Below are 12,168 nucleotides of genomic sequence, written 5' to 3'. Positions count from 1 at the left end.
TATTGTGTTAAAAGACCTCATATTATTACTGTGTCGCATATCCCCCCTCCTCTTTATTCATCCAAGCCTTATCACCTCTTTCCACTGTTTAGTTTCTGCACTGTACAAACTCAATGTACTGTTATCTAGTTTATTCTTCCTTCCTCCCCATTGAGAGACCAGCTCTCCATCCCCCCTATTTGCACCCAACCCCCCCCCACCGTCTATTCTGACCTCTATGTCTCTGTACTGTGCCACCTCGACGTATCCAGGTCGTCCGTTGGTCAGCAGGAACAGCCGCCGCTGGGTCATGGCGATTTTCCCCACGCCGCGGCTCGTCTTCACCGAGGACGACACTTTGAACACGCACTCGCTGGGCTCCAGGTGCTCCAGCACAGAGGACGGCAGACACAGCTGAACATTTTAATGATACAAGTCAATGGTAGACGCCTTGGGGCACCGGTTGCAGCAGTTGGTACGTGTACAGTCTAGCACAGACCTAGATCAATCAATCCACTGTACTATAAATGATCACATGCTCCTAATAATTAGCATGGGTAAATGCAGAGGACAAATTAGTCCAAACTGTATACAGTATCTATATTTATTTCGATGTCATCTCTGGTCCTCAAGGACCCTTTAGATTAGAACATACAGCTCAATTTACAAAGACACCAGATGAATGTAATTAACTTTCTCGTAGGATGTAACACCAGAAGTTCAATGGGTCCCTGGTGACCAGGGTTGGGAAACCACTGCATTATTTGATAGTACAGTGAGTGGAGAAAGACAGAAAGGAGAAGGTAGGACTAAGGGATGACTCATATCCAGGGCATTGTGAATGTTTACACTGAGATACTACAGAGCTGCATATAACTCAGAGTGCAGAGTGGTCATAGGACCACAATGGAAACAAGTCCCCAGGACTTCTTTTGTGTTATGCTTTTAGCCCAAATGTTGTACTGTACCTCTGTGCCGTTTACATTTTTGACTAATAAAGTATTCAATCAATCAATCATGTAATAGCATCTACTGTAGTATGCAGGACAAACCTCTTGAGCTTCGGTCTCAGTCTCCTTCCAGATGGTGTAGAAGACTCTGAAGAGATCTGGACTGACCTGCTTCTGTTGGCCTGGGACACAGACAGAACATAAACCAATAGACACATATAAAAAGATATAAACACAGAACACTGAACAAATACAGTGACCAGTGACAGACCAAACATTAAGCAAAAGGTTACTTCCTATATTTTGTCCTTTATGTACCCAGGGAAGGTTGGCAGAGCTGGCTTTCCAGCAACGCCCTGCTCCACAACACTCAAGTTACCCACACTCTACCTGGGAAATGTCCAAGTACAACCACAGTCCTCAGTTGGGAGTTACAGAGCAGGTCTGTGTACTATAAAGTATGGCAACAATGACTTCATACAGACTCTCTGTACACCCACCATACTGTAGCTGTTTGCCCAGCCTACTCAGCACATCTACAGACTTCTACTGTTGGTAACAAAGCAGTTGCAGGTTTAGCATCCAACTGTGTGACAACAATGAACTCATACAGACGCCTTGTCCATGCTCCCCAGCGCGCACACGCGCCGCACACACACACACACACACACACACACACACACACACACACACACACACACACACACACACACACACACACACACACACACACACACACACACACACACACACACACACACACACACACACACACACACACACACACACACACAGTAAACTGCCAACATATTGTACCGTTGGAATGATTTCATTGGCTAACATCCAGGAGCTAGCCATGCTAACAGGCTGATAAGTGATAATTAGAAAGCATCGGGTTCACTGAGAGACCGTTTGAAAAGGCAAACGTGAAAGGCACCATCATCATCTTTAAATAATACAAACAGTATCATTATAATGATACAGATAGTTATAGGAGGGCCTATCGTACTGCTATGGAAAAGGTCAAAGTAGTAAAATATTCCATAAATATAAATGCATTCCCACGTCGGCTGTCACACACATGCGCACAAACATGTCAATGATTTACTTTCAGCACACATTGCTAAAGCTGAGGAAGCTCTCTCCAGCCCAGGCTATCCGTCTCTCTACAGTGCCGGAAAGAGGGAGGAAGGAAGGATTGCTGGACGTGTTTTCACTACATCCAAAGAGAGTAAGACAGCTTCTTTCCCATAACAGAAAACGAAGCGCAAGATAAGCAAACCCCTTCTCCTTCCTTCCTGAAGAAATGCTGCGCAAAGGTGGTGGGGTCCCAAAGAAACCCACCCAACAATGCCTAAAGCCACCAGTCCGGTTGCTGATAGTAGATTCTGATCAATTACAACCTGATACTGTAAATATGACCAAATGCTGGTATGGTATCCAAACAGGAGGGTCTATTATTTCTATTATTGTTATCATACCATAGTGATATTCGGGGCATACTGAACACTGGGGGGTTATAACTAATGTCATAATTTTTCTGTTGGCTGTTGGAACCTGTCCAGTAAATTGTCCTACAAACAAAGCATTGAAGAACAAGTGAGTTAATGATTAACCTGAGGAATGAATGTGTGATTACAAAACAAGGAGCAGGGTACCATTGAGAGTACCAATGTGTCTGACCGCAAGTGTGTGTGTGTGTGTGTGTGTGTGTGTGTGTGTGTGTGTGTGTGTGTGTGTGTGTGTGTGTGTCACTGTGTCTATTTGGGAGATGGAGAAAAACACACTCCCCAAGAGATAGCTATAAAAAGCCCTGCAGGGCAACTATTAAGAACAAGAGCTATGTGTAAAAGCATAACCAAATGTTATTATAAAAAAGAAACCCACTGCATTATAGCATAAAACAAAACTTTGTTTGGACAGTTCATTCACCAATTCAAAACTCTTGAGAATATTTGGTACTCTTTATCACACACACACACACACACACACACAAAACCTACCTACGGTCATAGCTTCAAACAGTCTGTGTATGGTTCCTTGGTCTTTCACGATGCCAGACTCCTGGACATATTTCACAAACTCCTCCAGATGCATGTGCTTATTCGTCAGCTTGAAACGCTTTACAGCACCCTCCTCCTGCTCGTTGCCATGACGCGCACGCTCCCGCTCCTGGTCCCGCTTGAGGCGAGTGATGAGGCGTTTTATTTCGGGGCGTCTGTCAGCCTGTGAGTTGTTCAGTAACATCATCATCATCGACAACACCATCGAGGGACGCACAAAATAGTCACAATAACTGTCACAGTGCACAGTGGGTCAGGCAAAAGTGTTGTGCTAATCAGTAATTAAGGTATGACCATTGTCATAGTCATTCACCATAAATTAATAAGTGAATGAATGAGAAAATGGAAAAATAAAACACAAATTCAATGTCCTCTTTCTATATCTTTGCAGATATTTTTGACATCACCTGTTTAGAGGCCCCTCACTCAATTCATATTTGAGGTAGATCGGACAATGCGTGAATGATTAGGCCTGTCCCCGACTAAGGATTTGTATAGTCGAATCTGATTGGCAACTAATTGCCAATAGTCGACTGGCAGTCGACTAAGGACACACCCAAAAAAATTAAAAATAAAAATAAAAATTATATATATTTTTTGTTGCATGATTCGACTGAGATTGGCAGTCGAATCAGTCTGATTCAACTTCCATCTCTCAGTCAAATCATGCAAAAAATATGTTATGCAATAGAGGAACATTCCATTTGGCTGTAGGGGTGCTTAGTGTCTGATTTAACATAATACTATTGGTTTCTCCCAATAAATCATGATGTATATCCTATTTTTGGCAAACTAGGCCAATCTCAGTAATTTTTTTTTATTTTTTATTTTTTATAATTCGACTAAGAGACACGCAGTCGACTCGGACCCCCCGCGACTAATTAGTCGACTATTCGACTAGTCGAGGTCAGGCCTAGAATGATTCTTTTGCATTCCTTAGTAGAATTGACCCCTTCCACAAAATTTTAAAGCCAGTTATAGCCAATTGGTATGGATTATAAAAAATCTTCGATTATTACATGACTCCAGAGAGCATGTGTTAACAATCTTTTCACCACCATGAGGCTGATTTAAAAAATATTCAGGATCGAGTTACTGGGCCTACCGGCAGCATGTACAAGGGGCGTACACACAGGGACGAAAACAATATCTCCAGCCTTGCCTTCGGCCTGGCGGATAGAACGATAAACAGTATGTAGGCTACTATACTAAGATAGGGCTATACCGATGACTCTAGCCATACCTGTAAGCGCTCATTATCGGGGAGAGAGTCAACCAGGGACTTGACCATCTGAGACGGGAAGATATCCGAGTCCGTCTTATGAAGACTCTGGAAGTCCTCTAAGGCATCAAGACGCCTGTTGCACACTGTGTTCACCAAACCACGGAGGTAGTGGTACCTGGACAAACACACAGACAGAAAAACAAAAGGTAGAGAGATTACATTCCTCAGATAATTATTTTTTTGCAGGTGCAATGACAATAAAGGAATTGAGCTGAATTGATATCCAGAGGGATATAGGGATTATATCTAAATGCCTGTTGAGACAAGTCCTCTTTGAGTGCTTATCTCCCTGGGTAGAGTGGTAGGTTCATAATCTTGCAAAAAAATGCAAGAGTATCTCATGCATCTTAGCTGTTTAAAGTTGTTCTTTTTCTTTAGCATATCCATGTTCCCCGAATAACACAGAATGTAAGCTTCATGAAAAAGGAAATATGTTATTATATTAAATGATAAGAAATATCATTTGTATAAAGTGAATGAGCTTATTTGTAGATCCTCAACTAAAAGATGAACCTTCGCTACCTAAAATATAAAGCAAACCTACAGTACGTGTTGTATACAAAGCTATTTCTCTTCTTCTTTTGTTTTCTTCCCCCTTCCTCCCCTCCTTTCCTTTCCTCTCTCCTAGTACCTGGCCAGCAGTGCAGAGTCATCAGGTGATGTAGCATTGAGAGCCTTCTCCAGGGAAGCAACCATGTCAGAATAATAGTTCTGCACATAGTGATAGGCCAGTGGAGGGGGGAACTCTGGGAGACGGAACACCTTCACTGCTTTTTGGTGGGACTTCAAACCTGAAATGACAATGATTCATTGGTTCCAATTTATTCATTTACCGTACTGATAAATCTATCTGGAGAAGTGCTGAGTGCCTGGCACTAACAACAGTAAACAGTTCGCCCGTTTCAGGTAATTTCACCCACTGTTTTACACCTGTAAACCTGTGATGTGACAATAAAGTTGATTCTGATTATGGTAGAGCACTCGTATTTTTAGCTTACCTGTACGGGCATGTCTGTTGCAATAATTACTTATGGATGAATGCAGTTTAAACTGGTTGCCCTCCCACTCTGCAATTCTGTCTTGTTGTTTCTTTGTCTGTCTGTCTGTCTGTCTGTCTGTCTTTCTCTATCTCTCCCCATCTTTCTGTTTTTACACCACCCATCCACCTTCCCATCTATCCCTTAGTACTAACCAGCATCAGGTGTCATCTTCCTCAGAGAGGCAGGTCTGTTGGAGTTAATGGCGAGCAGTGTGTTGTCAGGGGAAGAGTGGTTCAGGTTTGGCATGCTGGCACCCAGCCTCCCACTCAGCCTGTTCTCAGGGCTGGTGCAGCTGTTGTAACCACTTCTGGACAATTCAGACATGGGGGGACGCCGAGGAGAATCGGTCATAACACGGTTCCTGAGAAGATAAGATAATTAACTATTAACTGAATCCTTACTACTAACTACACAGTTAATCCTGCACTATGACCCCTCTATTAAAATATATGGTTGTGTGCCTTACTGTAGATACACATTCAAAGAACCACATTCCTAACTACAGACAAAATTATTATCATCTGTGAACAACCAAACATCTAAGTAATGTACAGTACATAGCATAGCATCTTTGGGAACAAGTTAACAACATACATCTGAATAACATAAGTAGCATCTGCCTAAATAAGCATTAGGAAACATGTACAGATGCAAAGATAAGGAGTGCTAGTGGGATGAGGTGGAGTCTGAAGAGATACGTTTTCAGAGTGGAGAGAGAGTCTGCAATCCTACAATTATTACAACTCAAACATCATACCTTTGTGTTTGGTTGCGTGTGCTGAGCTCCATCCGACTGAAGGTGTCCATTTTCCTGCTTAGCCTGTCTCTCAGGAAGGTGTGGAATATATGGGTGTCTAATACCTGCATGCACATGCACACACACACACCAGTGCATTTAAGATAGTTACATACTGTATGACACAGGCAGGATAATGTGTTTGCATGTGCATGTGCATGTGCATGTGCATGTGCATGTGCATGTGCATGTGCATGTGCATGTGCATGTGCATGTGCATGTGCATGTGCATGTGCATGTGCATGTGCATGTGCATGTGCATGTGCATGTGCATGTGCATGTGCAAGTGCATGTGCATGTGCACCTTCTTGTAGAAGAGCTGATCCGCTGGCTCTCTGGTCCTGAGAAACTCCTCACTGTTGAAAACTCTATGTTCATAGTTCAGGTAATCCTGGACCTCTCTGATAGAGAGAGAGAGAGAGAGAGATAAAGAATAGCCTAATTTGTGCTTTTTCGCATAAGATAACTAATTTACCTAAAGTACCTGTATTTATTGTTATTCGGCATAAAATTACACTTAACCATTTGAAACCTAGCATCATTATAAGCAAATACTTGACGAAAATAGTCAAACACACAGTAAAAATAGCAGATTTACAAGCTCACAACGCAGCGCAATGCGGTACATTGTGGGTTTGTAGGTCGGTTGTTTTCGATGAAGAGATTTGGTAGCGGGGAAAGAAGGAGGGGACCAAACACAGACCTGGGGGGCCTCAGTCAACAAGTATATAGGATTTAAGTTGTTAAGAGTGAGTGAGACAGAAAAACACATGCAAGAATACCTCCTGCACACAGGACACATACCTGAAGATATTAACCACCAGTTCCAGGGCTATGTTTTGTATCTGTGAGTTGAGGCGTCTCTGCCAGCCTCTGCGTTGGCATCGCAGCTCGTTTACATCAGTGCCCGCTCCTAGGTGGCACAGCTCTAAATCATAGTGTAACTGGAGACACTCTGCCCTGCGCGCACACACACACACACACACACACACACACACACACACACACACACACACACACACACACACACACACACACACACACACACACACACACACACACACACACACACACACACACACACACACACACACACACACACACACACACACACACACACACACACACACACACACACACAAGCAGGATGATCGTACATGACTGTCACAGCATTACATTTGTATGGCTATTGTATAGTTGTTTCTTTTAGTTTATCCTCTACAATCCTACAGTATCTAGAATTAGGGCTTGTTTTCTTCTTAGTTTTGGTTTAAAATGCTTATAACTTATACTACTATTTTAGCTTCAATCTTTCTCTATCTGCGGTTACTGTGATTTAAGTAAAAACAAGACTAATAAGTCTAATAATGGGGTGGCCTTTATCGAAGTCTAATCTTGAAATATCGATAGTTACAGTACTACTGCATGTGTGCAGTTTATGAATGGAGCTTGCACAAATCACAAGTTCAGCGGTGAAGGTGCACTATACAGGGTGATCACTTGTGTGCATGTTCTAGTGCGGTCACTATGTGCATGACGTCAAGTCAACTTTTGAGGGGACAGTCATACATAGTATACTGTACATACAGCCAAACCCTATTCCGGACAGTTTGACCTATGGCCATGAAAATGCCTTGAATTAACAGCTGACAATCTCTTCCAATGGTACAGTTTTGTGTGTGTATGGCTGTACCTTGAGATAAAGGTGTCAGCAGCAGTCAGGGGAATGTTTGGTAGGTCAATGGTTTCAGACCATGATGACTGAATGATGCCATCGTCGATATTCACCAGGATTAGGTCCTCTGTCTCCTACACACACACACACACACACACACACACACAAAGATGTTGGACAAAAACCTTGTATTTCCGCATTATATATTATTACGCTTTCTCATAAATTAATGGATTATTTTATGGGAACTGTGATGCACATAAACGTCAGGATCATGCACAAGTGCTCATGCATATGCATGTGTACACACAAGCTAACACAAACACACACGTGCACACTCTCTCTCACTCTCTCACACACACACACACACACACACACACACACACACACACACACACACACACACACACACACACACACACACACACACACACACACACACACACACACACACACACACACACACACACACACACACACACACACACACACACACACACACACACACACACACACACACTGAACTTCTGTGGGTACAAAATGTGCAATTCAGTCAAACAGAGCCAGGCTCAGTCTGTCTGAACAGACAGCTGCTGTTACATATGAGGGCTACTGTATAAAACAAATACTCAGCACTGCTAAATCTCAGCCTAGATGAATGCAGTGAAGCACAGACCATTATTGTTCAATATGAGCTCAGCATAGACACTGACTGAAACACTACCCAAATTAAAACAACACCATTTCTGTTGCACAGACAGCAGCCTCTGAAGCAATAGCAGCTGTAAATCACAGACCATGTGTCTTGTGCTGTGCTCTCACAACACTGAACTTACACCAGTGATTCTCAACCTTTTTAAATGTCAAGGACCGCCCCAGTTTGATATGCATTACGCCACAGCCCTTGATACAAGTTTTATTTGATCTCTGGAACCCCACACTACACTCTAAAATCATCAGGATCCTTTCTGGTCCATTGGGTTCCATTTGCACACTCTCAGAGTTCAAGTTCAATTAGCCGGTCGACAAGCGGGCAGATGGCTATTGTTTCTGTTTGTTCCACTCTCGTGTGCTTCTAGACACGTCTCGTGTATTACTGCACCGTAATAGTGTGAGCTGGGAACTGTGGATGCATGATGGTAAGAACTGATATCACCTACCATAATCTACATGTTTAAACGTGCACAACCCTCTACAAAAAAGTGGAAAATATAATGACGCCACTCCGAAAACAAAACCTGGCACCAATGTGTGTGTTTTCGTGTGTGCGTTTGTGGGTGTGTGTGTGTGTGTGCGCGCGTGTGTGTACTTACAGCAGCAACTTCTTCAAAATGGCTGATATGACAGCCCATCAGAAAGGCAGTGGGAGCCATGAGGAAGTCCAGCATGTCGCGGGATAGGACAGGTACGTAGGGCTGCTGCCAGGACAGAGGCTGGAACACACGCACACAACAATAGGATTGAAATAATGGAAGGAAACTAAAGATGGATAGAGTATTAATTAAAGTATTCCAATAATTTATGTGCACTGTGTCCAGTGCAACGCGGTCGCCTCGGAAAACAATGAAAAGTTTTGATCAAATAGAATACATTTTTAGTTACTGCATTGTCTATTTCTCGCTTCAAATGTTTTCAAAAACATACTTGACAGCAATGTTTAGCTGTAAATGACATTGTGTAATTGTTTACATGGCTGCCATGTTGGGTACGGCACGGGATCAAGCAACGCAGATTGATATGAGCCAGGTGCTCTGAGTCTTTGATTAAACAGCGGTCATTATTCCAAAATAACACACCGCTGAATTAAGTGATTGACCAATCAGAATCAAGCATTCAACCAAGCCGTGTAATAATGCATTATAACACCGGCAGGGTAGGCGTTATTACATAATACATGATCGCAATTATTTGAGCTCATCACAATTGTTGCATAATCGTTAGAATTCATCTGTATAAAAAAACAGCTGGATGAAATGAACACAAATGTCATATTTCCATCATTGTTGTCCACACTATTTTAAACAACTTTCAACCTTGCTGTACCTACTGACCTGTAGATACAGCAGCAGACTTTCTGCTACCATAGTGAGTCTGGCCCAGTCTGATGAGAAAAACACCACCCTCTGCTCTTGGAGGAGACAGGACAGGACCTAGGGAGAGACAAGAAGAGTTATGAGGTCTGTGTTTGTGTGTAAGTACTTCTTTCTACAATACTTGTGAGGACCCAATGTCCCCACAAGCAATACCAATAGGAATTTACCTTATGGAGACATTATTCTGGTCCCAATTAGGGAAAGAGACATTTTTATGGCCCTCTAGCGTCTCACATTTTGTTTTACAATGCAATTTGAATGGGTTCTGGGTCATGGTGTCCTGGCCGACTTTAGAGGGAAAGATTTTAGGTTTTACCACTATAAAAAGATTCAACTTGGAGTTGGGGTAGGGCATTTAGGGCTTACGTTGTTGTTAGGATTTCACCATTTCATTTTGAGCTATAAGTTTAACCATAACATATAGCAGGGGTTAACCATCCTATATTATGACAAAAGCAGTATAGTTCCAACGAATAAGAGGTCTATATTATTATTCATACAGTACACATTGAACTGATTCAGTTATATTTGAGATATGGATCAAACATGGTCTCATAATTTGCAGGTGAAATGTTTTCAGTGCTATGCCCAACTAAACGTACTTTACGTGGTATATCAATTCTATAAATCTCTGCCGTGATATACAGTACGTGTATGCAACATTTTGGTACTATACTTAAACAAACGTTACATATATACAAGAAAGGAGAGAGATTTGAGATATATTTTTACTTTAGGTCAATACTATTTCAATTATAATAATAATTATTATTACCATTACATGGCAGGTTGTCAAGACCTTTGTACAAATATCGCTCTGCTTCCTTCCATTGTTTACTGGCTGCAGTATCGCGACCCACATTTGTGGGGATCAGGTTCCATCTTATCTTGTGATCTTAAGGTATGTTACCTGCAACAGTGTTGTGTGTGTGAAACACAGCAATGGAAGATGTAGGTCGATGTCGATGACAGGTCTGTCCTGATCCTCTCTGGAGGGCAGGAACACCTGAAGGGGACGGAGGCTGAATGACTAACACACACACACACACACACACACACACACACACACACACACACACACACACACACACACACACACACACACACACACACACACACACACACACACACACACACACACACACACACACACACACACACACACACACACACACACACACACACACACACACAAGATTACTGTAGGAAAATAATGGCAGTATTCGAGAGATAGATTGAGCAAGTAATTACGAGTGAGAGCAAATCAATGGCAGACAGGAAGGAGACATACTGTACAGACACGGACAGACAGCGAGACAGACAAGGAGACAGATAGAGAATGTGAATTATCCAGAAAGTACCTTTACAAAAAGGCAGCCAGATTAAAAAGACAAAAAGAGAGGAAGAGAGAATGAGACATCTAAGCAGCTGTAGACACGCAACAAAACAATAACAAACAGATAGCTAATGGTAAAGGTCTTTACACATCAGGGGCGACGCGATCTGAATTAACGACCCGAAAATGCAAAATATTCGGACAGGCGAACATCCAGCGCGACGTGTATATGCGTATAAAATGTATAAAGTCAATAAAGTTATCTGTGGTGCACTCCACGGAGAAACAATGGAGTCTACATCCTCAACTTGAGGATGTAGACTCCATTGTTTGTAGACTCCATTGTTTCTCCGTGGCGTGCTTGAGGACCTCAAGTGATGATGAGCTGGTCATGGTTTTATTGAATAATAAAAAGAAAAAGAATAGAAGTGTTTCGGTACACCCAATATTGACCTTGAGAACAGAAATGGGTGAGTTCCACACTACTATCCAGGAGCTCAAATTGTACCACAGCCGTTTCAGGCAATACTTTAGAATGTCCATCAGACAATTTGAAGGACTGCTCCAACAGCTCCATGTTTGCAGAAGGAGAGGACAAATTTCCGAGAGCCGATTGATCCGGAGCAGGGGCTAGCCACATGTCTGAGGTAACATTATATGATAGGCTATATTCTATTTGAGGAATGAGACCAAGTTCAGTTTTCTTGAAAGCTCCGGGCCTCCAGTTATGTAGGCTATATAGCCTCCAGTGCACATCTGGCTCACTCATCTTCAACAGGAGTTGGATGGGATGGCCATATAGCCAATGGCCGATCTACAAACTGACAACGCGTCGCAGCGCGTCGCGTTGTCAGTTTGTAGATCGGCTATTTCTGTGAATGTTCGCCCCGAGAATAGGGATGCTCGGGGTTCAAGTGGTTAGTGTAAAAAGAACAAAGAGAGAGAAAATGC

The 12,168-nt window shown here is 42.5% G+C and overlaps 1 protein-coding gene across 2 annotated transcripts in view; it reads right to left on the bottom strand.

Annotated features, from left to right (window-relative positions):
* Window positions 1-12,168, bottom strand: part of LOC308095224 (DENN domain-containing protein 3-like) — a 35,799-nt gene that overhangs the window by 16,189 nt on the left and 7,442 nt on the right. For both annotated transcript variants that reach the window (XR_013934048.1, XM_080442199.1), the window contains exons 8-20: window positions 10,792-10,911; window positions 9,840-9,938; window positions 9,102-9,221; window positions 7,807-7,922; window positions 6,918-7,073; window positions 6,418-6,514; window positions 6,075-6,178; window positions 5,470-5,678; window positions 4,909-5,068; window positions 4,236-4,392; window positions 2,933-3,155; window positions 1,032-1,111; window positions 214-393 (exon numbers count right to left, since the gene is read on the bottom strand). Coding sequence is in view for 1 of the 2 variants with exons in the window: in XM_080442199.1 (XP_080298325.1) it covers window positions 214-393; window positions 1,032-1,111; window positions 2,933-3,155; window positions 4,236-4,392; window positions 4,909-5,068; window positions 5,470-5,678; window positions 6,075-6,178; window positions 6,418-6,514; window positions 6,918-7,073; window positions 7,807-7,922; window positions 9,102-9,221; window positions 9,840-9,938; window positions 10,792-10,911 (1,821 nt within the window). In the remaining variant the exon portion in view is untranslated. The remainder of the gene's footprint in view (window positions 1-213; window positions 394-1,031; window positions 1,112-2,932; window positions 3,156-4,235; window positions 4,393-4,908; window positions 5,069-5,469; window positions 5,679-6,074; window positions 6,179-6,417; window positions 6,515-6,917; window positions 7,074-7,806; window positions 7,923-9,101; window positions 9,222-9,839; window positions 9,939-10,791; window positions 10,912-12,168) is intronic.

This window comes from Gymnoscopelus braueri, assembly GCF_963280865.1.
Source record: "Gymnoscopelus braueri genome assembly, chromosome: 11".
NCBI lineage: Eukaryota > Metazoa > Chordata > Actinopteri > Myctophiformes > Myctophidae > Gymnoscopelus > Gymnoscopelus braueri.
Note: the sequence above shows the minus strand (reverse complement) of the source record. Positions and strands in the feature narration are given on the sequence as shown.